The 18,056-nt window shown below is 26.5% G+C and overlaps 1 protein-coding gene across 3 annotated transcripts; it reads right to left on the reverse strand.

Moving 5' to 3' along the window:
* Positions 1–836: 836 nt before the first annotated feature.
* LOC101498290 (zinc finger protein CONSTANS-LIKE 9) lies at positions 837–4,298 on the reverse strand. Of its 3 annotated transcripts, XM_073369062.1 has the most exons (6): positions 4,043–4,297; positions 2,800–3,444; positions 2,365–2,595; positions 1,751–2,064; positions 1,479–1,608; positions 837–1,363 (listed from the first exon to the last, which is right to left on the reverse strand). In XM_073369062.1, exons 2-5 carry the CDS (start codon positions 3,361–3,363, stop codon positions 1,479–1,481), a joined length of 1,239 nt encoding a protein of 412 aa, XP_073225163.1. In that variant the 5' UTR covers positions 3,364–3,444; positions 4,043–4,297; the 3' UTR covers positions 837–1,363. The 3 variants fall into 3 exon arrangements, with proteins under 3 accessions (XP_073225163.1, XP_073225162.1, XP_012571771.1); XM_073369061.1 differs by having other exon boundaries at positions 837–1,608; positions 2,800–3,400; positions 4,043–4,298; XM_012716317.3 differs by having other exon boundaries at positions 837–1,608.
* Between the last annotated feature and the right edge of the window lie 13,758 nt (positions 4,299–18,056).

The following is an 18,056-nucleotide window of genomic DNA, read 5'->3' on the forward strand; positions in this document are numbered from 1 at the left end:
GATCAAGTAGTAATTATTTTTTATAAACAAAAATTATTTTAGTACCAAATGAGTTATATGTATTACGCATTAATTAAAATAAATGATTCAATATTTCAAAATGAAAATAAAAAAGTATAACTATGTGAGATGATTTATGAGATTCTATTTTGGATTTTCAGAGGTTTACCATTGAAGTAAAATAGGGATATTTACTAACACTGAAGGTGGCTTTAGTAAATTTGACCTAAGCAACTCAAGATGGGATGCACTATTTGAAATGCTATTAGTGCTCCACGATCACAAAGGTATCAGCGATATATATTTAGTAAAAGTATAAATTTTTTATTAATATTATTTTCAAACTTATTCTGTTTTACAACACCATGAAAAAGGTACCAATAAAACCATTCACCATATAATTCAGTGGTTGGTCCGGATATTCTATGGCTTTTCCAACAGCACATATTCTTCAAAAAGTTATGCATAAAAATACGATGTATTATTAGAATAACATTTTTTTTTTAATTTGAAACCACATAGTTTAAGAATTTGGATTTTGTTACACTTGTGCAGTCAACACCTCTAGTTTGTTTGATCTTTTAAGTTTTGATTTTATTTATTTTTAAATTATTTTAATTGAACAATTTAGATGTGTCTGACTGAACTGGAGTACGAGATTGCTGACTACAATCAATCTCAGTCCATAGTTTACTCTGAGATGCATTGTCACTAAAAAATATATTTACACAGACATCCAATAATAATGCAACATTTAGTGACATAAGCCAATTGTGTAACCGCATTTCGAAAATTAAATAACCGTGCAATTGAAAAGCATCAACAAAATTCTCAAGTCACAAACAAAACTTGTATTGGTACATTTCCAATACCATACATGGTACCGTATTTTATACATAGTACACCATTGAATATCCTTTACAGTTTGTCTGAGGTCAGATCCATTTGGCATTTATACATCTAACTGCATACATGTAAATTTTGTGCTATCCATGTCTAAGCAGAGAGAGACCAAATATTACAATATACAATCTGAAAGTGTCAAATTAAGAAACTCATCATGCCTTCTCAGGCACTTCTATAACACATGAGAGTTTACATAATAATCACATGACAAACATGGTGTATTGCTGCTAAGGACAAAAAACCTACAATACTTCTTAATTCTTAGAGAAGAATCAAGAAGTTAGAATTTGCCAAGTTTAACACTAAGTTTAACATTGCCTGAAGAGGACACTTTGTGTGATAATCCAAACACTTTGGCTATACTTGGCAGTGATGAACAAAGAATCAGCTTCTGAGTTTATAATGTTGAAAACAACCTTCTTAGACCCTTTTTTTGTCCATGAAGAAAGCTAAATCCCTGTGATAAAATCAGAAAGTTTGTCATTTTACAGATAAAGAATGCATCAATTTTCATCCACTTTTCAGCAAAATTGTTTCATTCCTTTTAATAAACATGGTTAAAAACTGTATACTCAGTAGCTTCTGGTTTGGCTCAAAGGGTCATAATCGTAGACATCGCCGGCTTTGACAAACCGGCCCTTCACGCGCCTTCGGACATCAGCTCTTTCCTTGCGAGATGCATACCTCACTCTCTTGTCAAACCTATAAGAAAATAACAAATCCATGTTAAATCAAATAAAGAGAAAAACACTATTTGATGTTTTGAAACATCTCCAATAATCTCTAGATAAGAATAGTAAATGCAAGTTTACATTCAAAAGTAAGTATTATTGAAATTACTTACTTGCGTGTTTTCTTCTTTTCCTTATATCGCATAACAGCGCTACTGCGGTTTGCAGATTGAAGTTGTAGGTCATTCTCAGGACAAGTGTTTAACCATGGAGGTTCTCCCATGAGAAGCATTGAAGAAGCACCACAATCTTGATAGTCTCCAGCACCACCACTCTCTTCATTAATACCGGAAAAAGAAAGGTTTGATTGAGCTTGCTTTGCCGTGATACAAAGATTCGGTTCTGTTTTAGTACTCAATATGGAATCTGCAGATGCTGCATTGCTGCATGCTGGCTGTGTTGCATTGAAATGTCCAACTGATGAACCCTGCACATAAAAGTTAGATACAGAAATTAGCACTCTACTTAAAAATTAACTGAAGGTGTATACAACTTGTATTAAATTGTTCAAGACTCTAAGTAACTTCATTTTATAATATAATTTTTTAATTCACATTAACAACTTATATGTATGTATATCGCATTCGTATTACAACAAAGCGTATTGTAAACCAATGTTTGAACAGCATCTCCGGTTAAAAAGAAAACAAATACAAAAAACGCAAACAATGAACAAACAGGATTTTGACAAGATTATCACAGAGAAAGGATGTGAAGAAATTAGCACCTCAGCAGCAATAGCATCTTGACAATCGGAATCTCCAGCCGACATCTCCTTTGCCCCAAATAAACTGTTAAATCCACCGTTTTCAAAAAGCTCTTCAGAATGAGTAAGGGCCATACCAAAAAGTTCGTCATAGTTCTCAATATTTATATCCATTTCGTCCATATCAAAATCTCCGTACAGATCATCCTTATCTTCACGTTCTTCGGGGCATTTTGTTGCAGAACAGTATAACTGCAGATCAACAATAAGAGTTAGCTACATAATTTGATGAAATTGTTATAACTTCAATTATAAACCTGAACTTCAATGAAACGACCACAAGACTTGAGAGTTCAACAAAAAGAATCAATTCACCAATGATTATGCTACTGCTCCATGGCTTCTAAAATTTTGAATATGAAACACTGAAAATGTCATAATAACATTTAGATATACCTTTGGCACACATTCTTTGGTAGATCCAGGTGAATGGTCGAGTAAACGCGGTTCTGAGCTTGATTCGGGCTTTGAAGATGTACCAGCCCAAGACTTATCCATATCAGGTAAATCAGTAACTTGATCTGAATCAGAAACATTCTGGTTTTTTGGAGCAACCCAAGCACTTCTATTCTCATTAATACTCATGAAACCAAGTTCTTGCTCACATGTAGTTTCACTCAAAGAAGGGATATCTAACACAAAAGACCAAATAGAAGACAGTTCGGCCGATGAAGGACAACCCGAGTAGCAATTGATTGTTTGTCTCTTATGTGTGGAAGATGTTGAGTTACCATGGCCCAACCAATCACAATTCTGACAAAGTGAAATTTTTTCTTCAGAACATCTAACCAAAGCAGGTTGTGAACTGCATCTCTCACATAAAAGAGTCCTTGAATGTCTTCGAGCGAGCGTATTCGCAGAATGAACATTTCGATCACACGACAAACATAAACACGCAGCATCGGATCGGCAGTACACCATGGACCTTTGTTGTCCACAAAAATCACATACATAACCCATCTTTAAACTGATTCTTTTTGTCCTATAACTTTGTAGCCTTCAGATAATAAAAGCAGAATTTCAATACTGTGAATTCAGAAGCTGCCAAAATACAAATCAATTAAATTAGCAATATAAAGAGGGGGGAAAAAACAAAATTGGGAATTCTACTGTCAACTATGAACATGAACAATAGTATACATGTCATGGTAATTGGTAAGTAATTCATAGTTTCATACAACAAGGATTATGGAAACTTGCAGCCAAAATCAAAGATATTAAGAAAAAGTTCAAAGCATGTATATATAAATTATTGTATTTGTACACACCAAAACAACAACAATCAAATTCAAAGAATGAAAACTTAACAGATAAGTTATAAGTAGCAGATCAATCCAAAAAAGTTTTAAGAAAATCCCTAAAAAAGAATCATAGACTCACAGAAACATGAACAAAAAAAGAGGGAAAAAAAAAACCAAAGACAGCAAGAATAACATATCTAATCTAATCCAACCACAACATAGCAGAATAATTACCAGTCTCTTAAAATTCTCAACTTTTTAATTTTGCCTTAAATACTCAGAAAAAAAAAATCATACCCAGAAAAACATCAACTATAAAAAAGAAAAATAAAAAACCTTATTTTTCATGAAACATGTAAAGCAAAGAGGAAAATCTTAAGAAAAGGTAAGAAAATTACCTTACGGCAAGGAAGAGAAAGAGGACAAGATCTATAAGCAAAAGGGGTTTGCTTTTTCAGAAAAAAACCATAACTTTTATCTTAAGATAGTTGAGAGTTTTTGTGTGTGTGTGTTCTCTTTCCTCTGCTTAGATATTTTGAGCTAAGTTTAGAGACAGAACCTGAGATAGATAAGAAAAGGAAGGTGTATGAATGTATGTATAGAGAAATAGATAGATATTTTTTGTAGGTTAGATATTAAAAGATGAGAGGAGAATAATAATGGAAAATGGTGTTTGATGTGTGTGTATATGGTTAAATGTGACATAATCAAAGTTGATAAAAAGTGCAATCAAAAAGAGTAAAAAAAAGAAAAAAAATATAATGGAAGTGGGGTCATGTCCTTTTCTTAGTGAAAAGGAAAAGGTTAGGACTTTCCTTTTGCTTGGTCACTCATATAAAATTAAACTTAACAGCTGCTATTTTTAATATTATTTTTTTATTTCATGCACTTTTTCATTATGTCTTGTTGCCACTGTCATTGCACATGGTTATTTATTCTAGCTCTTTCTTTTTTTTTTTTTTACTATAATTGTGTTTTTTTTTTGCGTTATATAAAAATAGTTAAGAAGATAAATGAATAAATAGTCATTGTAAGGTTGAACTTTTTTCTGAAAAGTGCATCACATGCTGGTTGAGGTGGACCAATGGTAGCATGTTCTGCGATCTTTTTGCTTCTCTCTCTCTTTCTTTATAAGATGGGATTTTTAGACTTTGGTGGTAAATCACTCATTTAGATATTTTTGGGCACTTGGTTTCGTACCCCTTTTAGTCCTTACAGCAATCACTTCTTTGATATTAGTCAATTTTTTGTTTGCACAAGCTCAGTATTAGTCAATTACCTAATTTCCATAATAAAATAGCTAAATTATATCTGTCATAACACTGCCTACTTTGAATAATGTAATTACTATTAATTAGTCAATCTAGAAGGAATATAAATATAAAAAATAAAAGATTTTAACTCTAATTTAATTTAATTGACAAATGATCATTTTGTTAATTTAAATATTTTTTCTTTATCGTGAATTAAATCTCACAGTTGTCTAAATTAATTATGATAAAAGTAAAATTTATTATTTCTTTTAAAATAAGAAAAACAAAAAATAATTAGAAAAAGTTTATGTATATAATCTTAATCTAAAATTAAATATATTAATATTATTATTTTTATTTTTATTTATATTTCATTTCATAAAAGATATTTATCTAATATCTATTGTTTACTAAAAAAAGTAATTATGCCAAAATATATCTATTCAAACTTTGTTTCTAAAAAATGGTTATGTATTATCTGAATAAAAATTTGTTGAACAGAAAACATGGGCAGTAAAAAATAACTAATATTATTCTAAAAATACAATTCAATAATATATTTTCATACACAAACAAATGAAAATAAATAATAATTTGAAAAACATAAATTACTATTTGACTACATAAACAAAATTAAATGAATTTAATAACTATTCTTAAAGCTTTATATGGTCTGGAATATAAACAAAAAAGTATCTATATTTATCGAAATAAAATATTATTGAGTTATAAGAATATCTAGGTATTATCATATTGGACCAAAAGCAACCATACAAATGGATTGGATACCACATTTTTATCCAAAATCTTTAAATTTTAGGTATACTAATCATTTCACTTACAATAGTGTCCAATGTTCACTTTTCCATCTCTTGTGGAACTCTTACTCACACATGATATGCCAACAATTTATCGCTTAAATGTGAGTAAATTCATTCATCTTGGTTTGATCTCCCTCAACCGTAAATTTTTACATCCAGATACACTTGCACCGTTGTTGGTGCCACAAAGCAATGAGACGCGTCACCAGACCACCACTCTCATAAAGACTTTAGATGCAAATAGTCGATCAAACATCGATCAACTATCAATTATGATACACTATTAAGTCTTGATGAACTTGGGGGTCATCACTTAAACGAGTTAAAAATCACATATTTATACAAAACTTTAAGGCGTTGGATATATAAGTCATTTCATTTATATAGCGTTCAACATCTAATTTTTCATTAAATATAGGACTCTTACTTACACTTGATATACTAATAAATATAACAAAAACTCAACTAATTTATTCGCACTTAATGTTATTGTTTAAAAAAAAACCTTAATTTTTGTGTGTGCGAGGAGATGATAAGAGTGAGTTAGTAAATATACGTGTGATTTCAAGAAAATTAAATGCAGATAACTAATATTTTAATAAGTGAGAAACTAGGTATTTTTGTTCATAAATGAGTTTAGGAATATAAGTGTAATTAGATTAGTTTTGCTTATAATTGAAATTAAAAAAAAAAGTATTTTCTATCCTTGATAAAAAAATTATTTATTTTTGTTTAGAAATAAATACTTCTTCATAGCATAAAATTTTGTCTAAAAAAGAACGTCATTTTTAGTTTTCAATCTAATTTTAATTATATTTTTCAATAATGCTCTCTAATTAATATTTATGAACATCATTTCTAAGTTATTATTATTATTCATTTTACATATATGTTAATGAGAATATGCTAATATAAATAAAGATAATTTAGTAAGATTATTGTAAAATTAGCAAATGTGGTCAATTTTTTTAAGACAATGGAGTAATTTTTAACAATTTCGTTATATTTATTGTTGATGTTTTCATAATATTACTCGTTGATGCTAGCTGAAAATTGAAATTATAGTTAGCAATAAAAAGATGATGAAAAGACTATTCGATTCGATTTCAAATATTAAAATCATTGCAATTCAAATACTATATTCAATTCAAATATTAAGATAATTGCAATTCAGTTCCATTTAGATTACTCGTTAAAAAATAATTACGTTTTTCTGCACATAGAAATCCTGCAAGTCAGGAACTATGAAAGACCAAACAACACCAATGGTAATGCAAAATTGAATCGCATTGCATTATATTAATAATTTAATTTAATTTTTAAAAATTACTCTCGAATTAAATTTAATATATTTTTAAATCAGTTTTAAGTATAAATCAATTTAATATTTTAAATAAGTTTTTAGTTAATTTTTAATTAGTTCTTCGAAAAAAAAATTTTAACTCTTTTGATAAAAAAGTATCTTTTTTTTTAAAAAAAAACATACGTATAAAATTTTCTAATAATTTAAAAAAAAAAAAAATTCAAAATTCTTTTGGCAGAATTTATTCAAAAAAATAGATATAAAAATTTTAAAAAAAAATCATTCAATTATTTATTTGAAATAAAAAACAAAAAACTTATCAGAAAAAAAAATTCAAATTTTTTTTCAAAAGTTTTCCATGAAAAAATTATTTTAAATTTTTTTATAAAAAAAAAATTTGATGTTCTCTATATTTTTTTTCGAAAAAAACGAATTTAAAATTTTTTAAAGGAAAATAATCTTAATTGAAATTAAAATTATTAAATTAGTTTTTGAATTAAATTTGATTAATTAAATTATTTTAAATATATAATTCAATTAATAAATCATTTAATTAATTTAATTTTTTTATACAATACAATTTAATTTATTAATTTTTATTGAAAAACCAACAAATAATAGAATAATATAATATCTTATACTAATATATATATATATATATATATATATATATATATAGTATTAAAGTTTATATACGTGGCTAAGTTTACTTTGATTCGTTTTTGACAAATGAATCTAAAATATATCCAGTCTAATTGATTTCTATTTTCTATAAAAGAATATTTAAATGGATTCAATAATATTAAAATTTGTGAATCTTATAATTCAATCTCTCGAACAATCTCACTTTTAAAAAATGAATATGAAATTCGATCAATCTAATCGATTTTGTTTCGCAGCAACCAGTGTACAATCCACTGCAAAGCTATTGCACATGAGTTCATATTTTTATTTCTTAAATCTAATGCCATTATAGGGGATCTAAATGTATGTAAAGCCCAAATATAATACAATTGCTTTACTTTTTGTTTAGTGTATAATATCTTTCAAAAACAAAATGATGACATAAGATCGATATTACGAATTATACTTACACATCACATATAATGGTCGGTTTACTAAATATATATTATATAGGGAGCACTATTGCACTTAATTCAAAGTCTTTGTAGTATGCTTTCCTTTTATGGACCACTCTATATTAGTTTATTTAAATTTTTCTACTGTATAAGTATTTAAAGTCTAACTAAAAGAATTTGTAAAAAGAACTTATAACTTTTATAAAAATAATTTGATTTAATTTTATTATATATTAAAAAATGATTTATACATAAATATTAATACTATAAACTATTAAATAAATTATTTACCCAAATAAAATTTATATTTAAAATATAAAGTTTTACTTTATAAAACAAAAATATGAAGATTTTTTTTTTAATGAAATAAGAACTAAACTTCTAGGTACCGTATCATTTATAGTTGAAAAAGTCTTATATGGTTACTATTGGAAAACATGTAGATTTACATAGTTCGACACATCTTACTTACATCCACAAAAATATCTTAATATAATAATTATTTATTATTTTAAATAAAATTACAACGATCTAGAACCCAATGCAATATGTGTATCACCATACAATACTATTTCATATCTAAGAGTTATAAAAAATGATAACACTTACATCTCACACTACAAATGATCACTCACACCCTCCTCTTACTAGGACATAGTTAGCGATATTTCAACCCTCTAAGCGATCACCCAAATAGAGATTATTCAACTCGTTTAATTATCGAACGTCAAATTTGAGAATACTTCACCTCTTCACAAATTTCTCTATTTATATATAAATAAAAGATTTGACTTCTTCTAAAAATAAATTAATACTCCACAATTTTAATGATCTCTCTAAAACTCATTTTATTATTATAAGTTGAATGTGTAAATCTCAATAACCAAATTCTAAAATCTTGAAATATTTTTTTCATCCATTGAAATTACATATTTAAAAAATTTGCATCTACTCCCAAATCCCAACAGTTATATACATTCGTACGAACAATTCCTTTATTGACTAAATTTATTTAAAATATATTGGGCACTATAATTTGACATATATAATCTATCGATTTTTCTATCTAATATCGGTTTTTTATTTTATTTTTATAATAATATATAATATATTGTTTTTTTCTTTCTTGATTGCTTCTTTATTCTCTATTTGATAAATCAAATAAAATATAATATTTTGGTACATAGGAAATCTAAAACCGTAACGATCTAATTGCAAAACTAGATTACGATTTGAGCACTATGAGGTAAGATTTTGTCTTGGGTGTGTTAGTTTGATATTTTGGCTTACGTATCCTGCCATTTCGAAAGGAATCTTTACCAAGAAAAACACAATCCTTCCTTTGACACATCGCTAGCAATGTTAAACTCCTAATATAAGATTATTATTTTTTGACTAAAATTATTAAGATTGTTACTACTATTAATCTATACAAAGTAATATTAAAATTTTATATAAATTATTAGGTAAATTGAACTTTTAACATAATTGATTTCATCACAATCACAAAATTTAGAAGATAATAATTACTCCATCCAAATAAAAGATAAGTAAAAAGTAATTGAAATATTAATATATTGGATCTAAATTTAATTAAACACATCAATTTTTCAAGTAATATAAATATCATTTCAAGTAATACAAAAAAAAAGTAATTTTTTTTATAAATATATTTCACTGAGTATTTATGTCGGACTTATATATAAATTATGTACAATGAATGTGCTTTATGATTATTTTTGGATCAAATTCGGTTAAGATTAGCGAGCTAAAGTAGATAAAACTTACAGGCAACGAAAGTAATTTGTTTCCTCTTAAGGACATTACAGATTTAAAACAAACACGTTACAAGTTTGGCACAAACAAACAAGCTACAAGATTATAAAATGAATTATGTTTATTGTCTAAATATATATATATAGTACAATTTTGGATATTTTTATTTTAAAAAAGTTAATTTTTATTTGTTATATTTAAAAAAAATCAACCACCATATGTTGAATTTAGCTACAAATACGGACTCCCAAAATATAACGAATTTAAATTTAAATTTCAACTAAAAGATATATTTACAATTATACGATGCATACTAATAAATTTATTTTTAAAATGTGACGAATTTTAACTAATAAAAATATCTAAATTTATTATATAATGTGTACTGAATAAGTTTATCTCGTATAAATATATATTATATGGAAAGAAAGTCAAACTCAACTCAATCAATTAAATAGACTAAAACATGCTTGAAAGAGAGTAATTAATTAATTCACAGTAGCCTCCTGATGTCTGTTCGGATAAACATATATATAAAAATAAGCACTTAACATAAGTGTTTACATATATAATTAAATAGGAAGAATAGGAAGTGGGGCGAATGCGAAAAAAGCTGTAAGAAAAGAAGAAGAAAGAAACACAAAAATAAATGAGTTGGACTTAAGGTATTTTGCTGCTTGCTTGTCACTTTGAGTAGGGCCGGTCCATTAGATGTGTTTGTCTCAGACGAATCTTCAAAAATATGAGATAATAACATAAAAATTGAAAATTGTATAAAATAAATTATATTAAAAAAATTGAAAGAGAATACTACTAGAAGCATAATTTTGGTAGTTTTGGATGAAAAATTGGATGAACAATCATCATTATTCTTAGTATTGTAATAACATATGTGAGGTGTGATTTTGGGATCATTAAACTCTTGCACATGATTGAGTAATTTTCTCAATACTTCATAGAAGGCGAGGGTATTATTAACTAATATCCAAAACATGATGTTTTGTTTAATAAATTTTATAAAATAAGAACTTATTGAAAATGAAAAATAAGTTAATTTCATAAGTTTTTTAATAAAAGAAATTAATGGTGAAAAGATAGTAGTTTTGTCCAAGACATGGAAAACATTAGGACTTAATATATAATTGTTAATGAATTTATATTTGTCTTATTTCATTGACACTAATAAAGTTTGAATTTGCAAAATGCAGATAAAAGTCTATCTTTTTATTACTAAATTGAATCATTAAAGTTAATTTCATCAATCATAAATAGTGTTTTAAAATCCAAACCAATCAGTTTGATTGGTTGGACTGCATATCAATATAGTATAATTGGTTCGGATGAGGACCTCATGAGGTACAAGACCAATAATAATTTTTCTTTCATAATTTAAATTGTTTTTTTTTTAACATTCGGAATCCAAATTGTTCACACAAAAAATAATACATTTTTATATCAACTAATGTGTAAAAAAATTATATCAACTAATAAATATGATTTTCAACCGTTATGCAATTCAATTAATGACTCACTAATTCGACAATTGACTTACTGACCCAATATCTTGATCAGATTGATCATTGATCCAAATTTTAAAATATGGGTATTAAGTCTTAAGGACATTATCACTTTGTATAATAAGATTTTTCTATCATCAAGAAATAATGTGATACGATCAACTAAATAAAACTCTTTGAATATCCTTAGCTATTCTTTGGTAGTTTGGTTTGTTAGACTATTATCTATAGAGGTGGAAATAGGTTGTTCGTACTAATTTAGTTTGTGTCTGATCTACTTTAAAAATATTATATTTGATTTTTACCTATTATATGTCATAAGTTGATTTTTAAAGTCTACTCCAACATTTTTTAAAGTCTTACAAAATCTAAAAGTTTATTTAAAAGTTTATTTCACTTTTTTATTTGATAAAAGTGTGAAGCAATCAAGTAGTGAGTAATGTATGGTTCTATAACTTGACTAATAAACTAAGATGTCAATAAGCTTAAGCTCTATTTTAATATCTCGCATGAACTTTTAGGACCGATTTACTTTGTAAAAATGTTTTTCATTTTATAAAATATGTGTTAAACTTACTTGCTAACAAGGATGTAAGAATGTCTTTTGAAATAAACAATTGTATACATTTCTAAAAATAATAAAAATGACAAAAATATGTTTTCATTATTTACAAAAATGCATCTTCTATCCATAGCAATAGTTTATTTTAAAAGTACTTATCAAGTTAAAATGAACACACAAATTTATAAAATAAAAACACAAAATGGATTAAAAAAAATAGATGAAGCTTTGTACATTCCAACATTGTATGACATCATATTTTAATTCTATTTTATAATAATATTTTTAAATAGGTCAAAAATTGATGTAGATCATCATGTTTAAATTGCATAAATGTTAAATAAAATTGTGATTTCACACAGTACAAAACTGTAACCCATAAAGTCGCGTTAATAGAAAATTTGAAATCATGGTCGGCTCTTTTCGGCACTTTGATGACCAATCTCACATTCTTCCTTCGCCAAATGTCACATCGCAATTGATAATCATCATATTTGTCTCTGAGTTGTAAAGTTTGTAGGTCTTTGAGTTTGAACTGTAGTCCATAAAGATACATCTTACGCCTTTATCATCCAATTTCTTTTATGAGTTGATTCAGTACATGAGCATATGAAATACATCTAAACACTTTTAGGTGCCATAATGAGGGTATCCTTCCACTCCAAGCTTATTTGAGAGTCTTCTCTTCAACACTCTTTTTAGGACACATGTTCAAAATATAAACTTCGGTAGCAACTGCTTCCACCAAAAATTCTTTAGAATTTTATTTTGCTTTCAACATGCATCTCACCATGTCTATAATTTTTCTATTACTTCTTCCAGGCAGTCCGTTTTGCTGAGGTGTGTATTTTATTTTTAATTGATGCTTAATTCATGCTATTCAAATAAATTTGTACTGATAAGGTATTAATGGCCTATGTCGGTTCGAAGTACTTTGATTCTACGACCACTTTATTTCTCTACAAATGTCTTAAATGTCTTGAAGACATCACAAGCTTATGATTTCTGCTTCAAAAAATGTATCTAGGTATTTCTACTAAAATTATCAATAAAAATAATAAAATATTTGCAGCCACCAGGTGTTGATATTTCAGCTGAACACAAATCTGAATGAACTATCTCCAGTAGTTTATTCCCCCTGCAAGATCTTCTAGTTGGGAATTATTCTTTATGCTTCTTTCCAATTTGACAAATCTCATATACACCATTTGGAATATGCACAACAGACAAACCAAAAACATATTCCTTTCGTGACAAGTAATTCAAGCCAAAAAAAATGAAAGTGATAAAAAATCATATGCCACAACCAATCATCATTTGGAATTATAGAACTCAATCAACTAAGTCTTTCATGTTGAATTTTCAAAGGAAATAGGTGGTTGGGTGTCATTCTTACCTTTGTGATAATTTTGCAATTTTTGTTAATCAAGGTGCAATAACCATTATGAATCTGCATGTGTGTAGCCTTTCTCTGAAAGTTGTCACATACTCAATAGATTTTCATGTAGTCCACGAGCATAGAAAACATCACCAATAAAATTTTGAGATTCGTCTTTCAACCTTATTATAGCAATTTGGTCTTTCGCCAAAATCGATATAAACTGTTTCCTAATTTTACGGCAGATCTTACCGTTTTATTCAGATAATAAAATAATTCTTTTTTTTCCCACACATATGATTACTACACCAAATATCTAAATACCAAATATTTTCATCTTTGGAAAAATTATTGCTTGCTAATAATAAATTTTACGGATTTTCAAAATTCTTACCAGTATTTTGATACCAATTCTTTGTTATGTTTGCCTAATGTCGGTATCTGCAATCAGTCACTTTATGCCCTAATTTTCCATAATGAAAACAACTATAATGTTTTCTTTATTGATTGTAGTTGTCTCTTCACCTGCCACGATTGGTATGGCTCAAACTATTTACACATCTTCCTTGATTTAGAGAATATAAATTGATGTTTTTCTATTGATTGAAATTGTCACATGCTATTCTTGTAAATTTCATCGACCTCTATCTCTAAAATGTCCTCTTCTGCAATTATTGAAATGGTCATGACTTATACCTTCTCTCATTTGACTTGATTCAACAACATTATTGAGATTCACTTGAACTTTCAAAATTTATTCTTTTACTTTTTATTTTTTTCTCCAATATTCTGTTAATGCCACTTTTTATATTTCCTTGCAACTCTGCTACTGACAAAGTGTCAATTTCGTGGGACTCAATTATCGTAGATATTGCAATTTTGATTTATGGACTTTCTCCGCTCATTTTATGTGACCGTTTCAATACGTCCCACGTTACTTTAGCGATTTTTACATTCGTTATTTTGTCAAAAATTGAATAATATATTTCTTGATGTATTTGTGTAAGTGTCAATTGGTCCCTTCTTTTAGCAATTTCATTGGCTTCTTATTGTAATCCAGGATCCACAAATCTCCAAACTTTGTGAACTTTTAAATGTGTTGTCATAAAAAATTTCATGTACTTCAAATCTAAATTTTCATCTAAGTTGGGGCTAGACCAAATGATATTGTAATGAGTTGTCGTATATTTCTTTCAAAAAAACTCACAATTTCTGATTGGTGAGAACTCTTTTGTTTCTCAGTAACTAAAAATATTTTTTACATGTATGCTAGCAGGATATCACATGCTCTAATACCAAATTGATGTTAGTGAGATATATATTCACAAAATTAAAGCACACAAACATAGAGAGAACAGAGGAAGAGATTTTCCCAATCACTATATTTTCATTCACTGATATTAATTTACAAAGCATGTTATGCATGCCTTTATATAAGCATTAATCCTTATTATTGAATCAAACAAAATCTTAATGGTTGAGACTTCGACCAAAACCGTGGTACAACAAACAATTAGGCGGTATTTGTATTTAAGTTTTACTAGCTAAATTAACACATTAATAACTATGTAACTTAATAGTTAAGTTAAATACAAAAAGACATATAGTGCCTCCTACTTAATTTGGTCTAATCATATATTTTTCCTAATAATAAAAAATGACACAAGCTATTGCTTCTATAATTTTCGATTTAATTTCTAACACATATATACCTTTGGTTTTTCTAAAGTAAAGAGTCTAATCACTTTATTAAGAAATTAATATGTTGTTGTTTATTAATTATTTAAAATTGGGATTTGGAGATAGAAAAAAAAAACTACTATTGTTTTTATGGAAGTCTTTTTGTGCTTGTGGTAAATTATTATTAACTTTTAAAAGTAATTTTTTAAAAAAAAACTCAAATTCAAATATATAACATTAACTAAAATACACATATGATTAGTTGAAAGTAGCCAATGTAAGTTGTACACGATCATTAAGCGAAGGAGAAAGTGAGAGACAGTTGAATAATTAAATGTGATTTTGCAAGTGGCATGGATTTGAAAATAGCATGAAAAGGGTTTTTTGTTGAATTGAATATCAAGGAAAAGTTGCACTTTTTGTGATGGTGGGGTCGGATTTCGCATATCTTTTCATCGTGGACAATATATTTTAGTGTGAATTTAAAAATTAGTATCAAGTCCAAAAACACCTTATCTGAAGAAACAGTTTCTTAGGATTTTCCTTATTTTAATGATATAGTCGTGTTCGTGCTCCATCCACTTTTCCTCTTTGATTGCCACTTGTTACCTGCTCCTTTTCTTAACCGCCTAGCTCTTTGCCTTCCAAGCATTAGCTATAAATTGCACCACGCTTCTATTTAAGGAAGATATATGAGTTTAATTGTATTTATATGTTTACATTCTCCGCGTCACAGTTATTCGTGAACATAATTTTAAAATTTATTAATATAACGATGGAAAAGTTAAATAATTTTAATAATTTAATAGACATTATTCATTTTCAGTGTAAAAATTGTTTACACTATTTATATATAAAAATTAAATTATAAATATATTTAAATGGTAATACGATAATTAAAGAATCCTATACTTGTTCTTCACTTTTTTATATTAATTAAGTTACTTTTGTATACACTTGTGTTAATATGATTCATTTTTTTATAAAGAGGGCCTAACGGCCCAAAGAAGAAAGAATAAAAAAACAGATTAAAGGAAACTTTAAGGGTTTTGTTTCGGGGCTTTACTAATGAATTCGGTTGAGAAATATAGTCCAGAGGAATCATCAATTAAGAGAATCTTTAAATTACTAAAAATATCTTTAAATTGTAAAACGCTTTATTCTTCCAAGTAAGAATAAATTGTTAGTTAATATATACACAATTTTCTTTTAAGAAATTTTATTGATCAAAATTGGTAAAGTGTGTTATTTTCAATAATTTCATGAATAACCAAAATTGTTAAGAGCATCTATATAGACCAATCTTCCAAGCTTGATCCAATTTTAATAAGAATGTCTCCAAGAACGTGAATGTGATAATACACCATATATATACACACCTGTGTACATAAAGGCAATAGAGTGACAAGGTGTGTTAGTGTGTTGTGTCAATTTAACTTTTCTTCTAACAAATTTAATTATTAACATTAATTATTTCAAAAAATATTAAAATGTGATAAAAATGTGTTATGTTGATCTTCAACATCGTTAACTTTAGTTATATCTCTTAAATGAAGTTATATTTGTACATTAAATAAAAATATATATATATATATATATATATATATATATATATATATATACACATGTGTACATAAAGTCAATAGAGTGACGAGGTGTGTCACCGCGTGTTAGCATGTGTCAGTTTAACTGTGTGTTAGTTTAACTTTTCTCCTAACAAACTTAATTTTTAACATTAATTATTTCAAAAAATATTAAAAAGTAATAACGTGGAGTAATGATATAATATAATATAAAATAGGAATTATGTATAAATAACATATTCATCTCACTAAACAATAACATATTAATAATAATAATAATAATAATAATAATAATAATAATAAATTTATCTATCTACTAAGTATAATGTATTTCAACATTTCAAATTATACGTTATCAAATGATCAATTCTCAAATAGAAAATAATTTAATTTATTTATGGACAGTAGTAAAACTGATCGAATTCACAAATATAAAATAAAACTACTCAATTTTCAAAACTATATATCAAAACATCCTTTGTTTTTTTTAGTTATAAATTGTTTTTGCAAATGGCGACTTATTTTACCCTTGTTATATTATTTTCTAAAATATATCTCCAAAAATTTATATTTTAAAATGTAATTAAACACATGCAATTATGGGTGAAAAAATTAAATGCATACAAATTAGTTCTGTAAGAATATTGTAAAAGTGTGTTTTATTTTTTATGTTTTTATATGATTATTCCATAATCTATATCCTTATCCGCTAACAGGAATTCATACAAAATAAATCAATTCTTTTATATGAATCTTCTAATGGTATTAAATATTTTGTTGTTTACTCATACTATTTTTGTTTTATTTTTCACTGACAAGTTTAATGTAATATAACAAGCTCTATCCTTTCATCAATATTTTAAATTATTATTCTATGTGTTTAAATTATAAATAATATATATACTAATAAATATTAGAGTGAACAAAAATAATATAACAAGCTCAATATACCATATTTTAACAAATTAAATAAACAAGCTCAATACTATATATTTTAACAACTTAAATAACATATAAAAAACATCACAGAGTAAAGATATATCATTTCTTTATCTCTTCTCTTGTTTGATATGTTGTCTAACTCTGCCAAAGAAAAATCAAATCACAAAAAAAAAAAAAAAAATATGACAAGAGGCTTTTAATGTAATTATAAAAACAATTAAATATATTTAATAATTCGACCATTGAAATTAATAGACTATATAAAAAAATTTACAATGACAATGCATACAAATTAAATAACTATATTAAAGTTATTTATATTTTATGAGTAAATTATATTTTTAAGTTTATGTAAGTATTAATAAATAAAACATCTTTTCTTTTTTAATGATAGAATAAAACAAAATACAGTTATATTTGAATAAAGGGCAATTAATAAAAGTGATAATTTATAAAAATGTGTAAGAGAGAATCAATTTTGTAACAACTCTTGAAAGGGATAATTGATTCTCTTTTTC

This window comes from Cicer arietinum, chromosome 5, assembly GCF_000331145.2.
Source record: "Cicer arietinum cultivar CDC Frontier isolate Library 1 chromosome 5, Cicar.CDCFrontier_v2.0, whole genome shotgun sequence".
In the NCBI taxonomy this organism is placed as follows: Eukaryota; Viridiplantae; Streptophyta; class Magnoliopsida; order Fabales; family Fabaceae; genus Cicer; species Cicer arietinum.

What these genes read in the sequence shown, in the direction of transcription:
- LOC101498290 (XM_073369061.1), bottom strand. Translation starts at nt 3,363, where the DNA reads ATGGGTTATGTATGTGATTTTTGTGGACAACAAAGGTCCATGGTGTAC. An exon ending in AAGATGCTATTGCTGCTGAG is followed by an intron (nt 2,065 to 2,364) that starts GTGCTAATTTCT and finishes TTTTATGTGCAG; the next exon opens with GGTTCATCAGTTGGACATTT. An exon ending in GAAAAGAAGAAAACACGCAA is followed by an intron (nt 1,609 to 1,750) that starts GTAAGTAATTTC and finishes ATTTTCTTATAG; the next exon opens with GTTTGACAAGAGAGTGAGGT.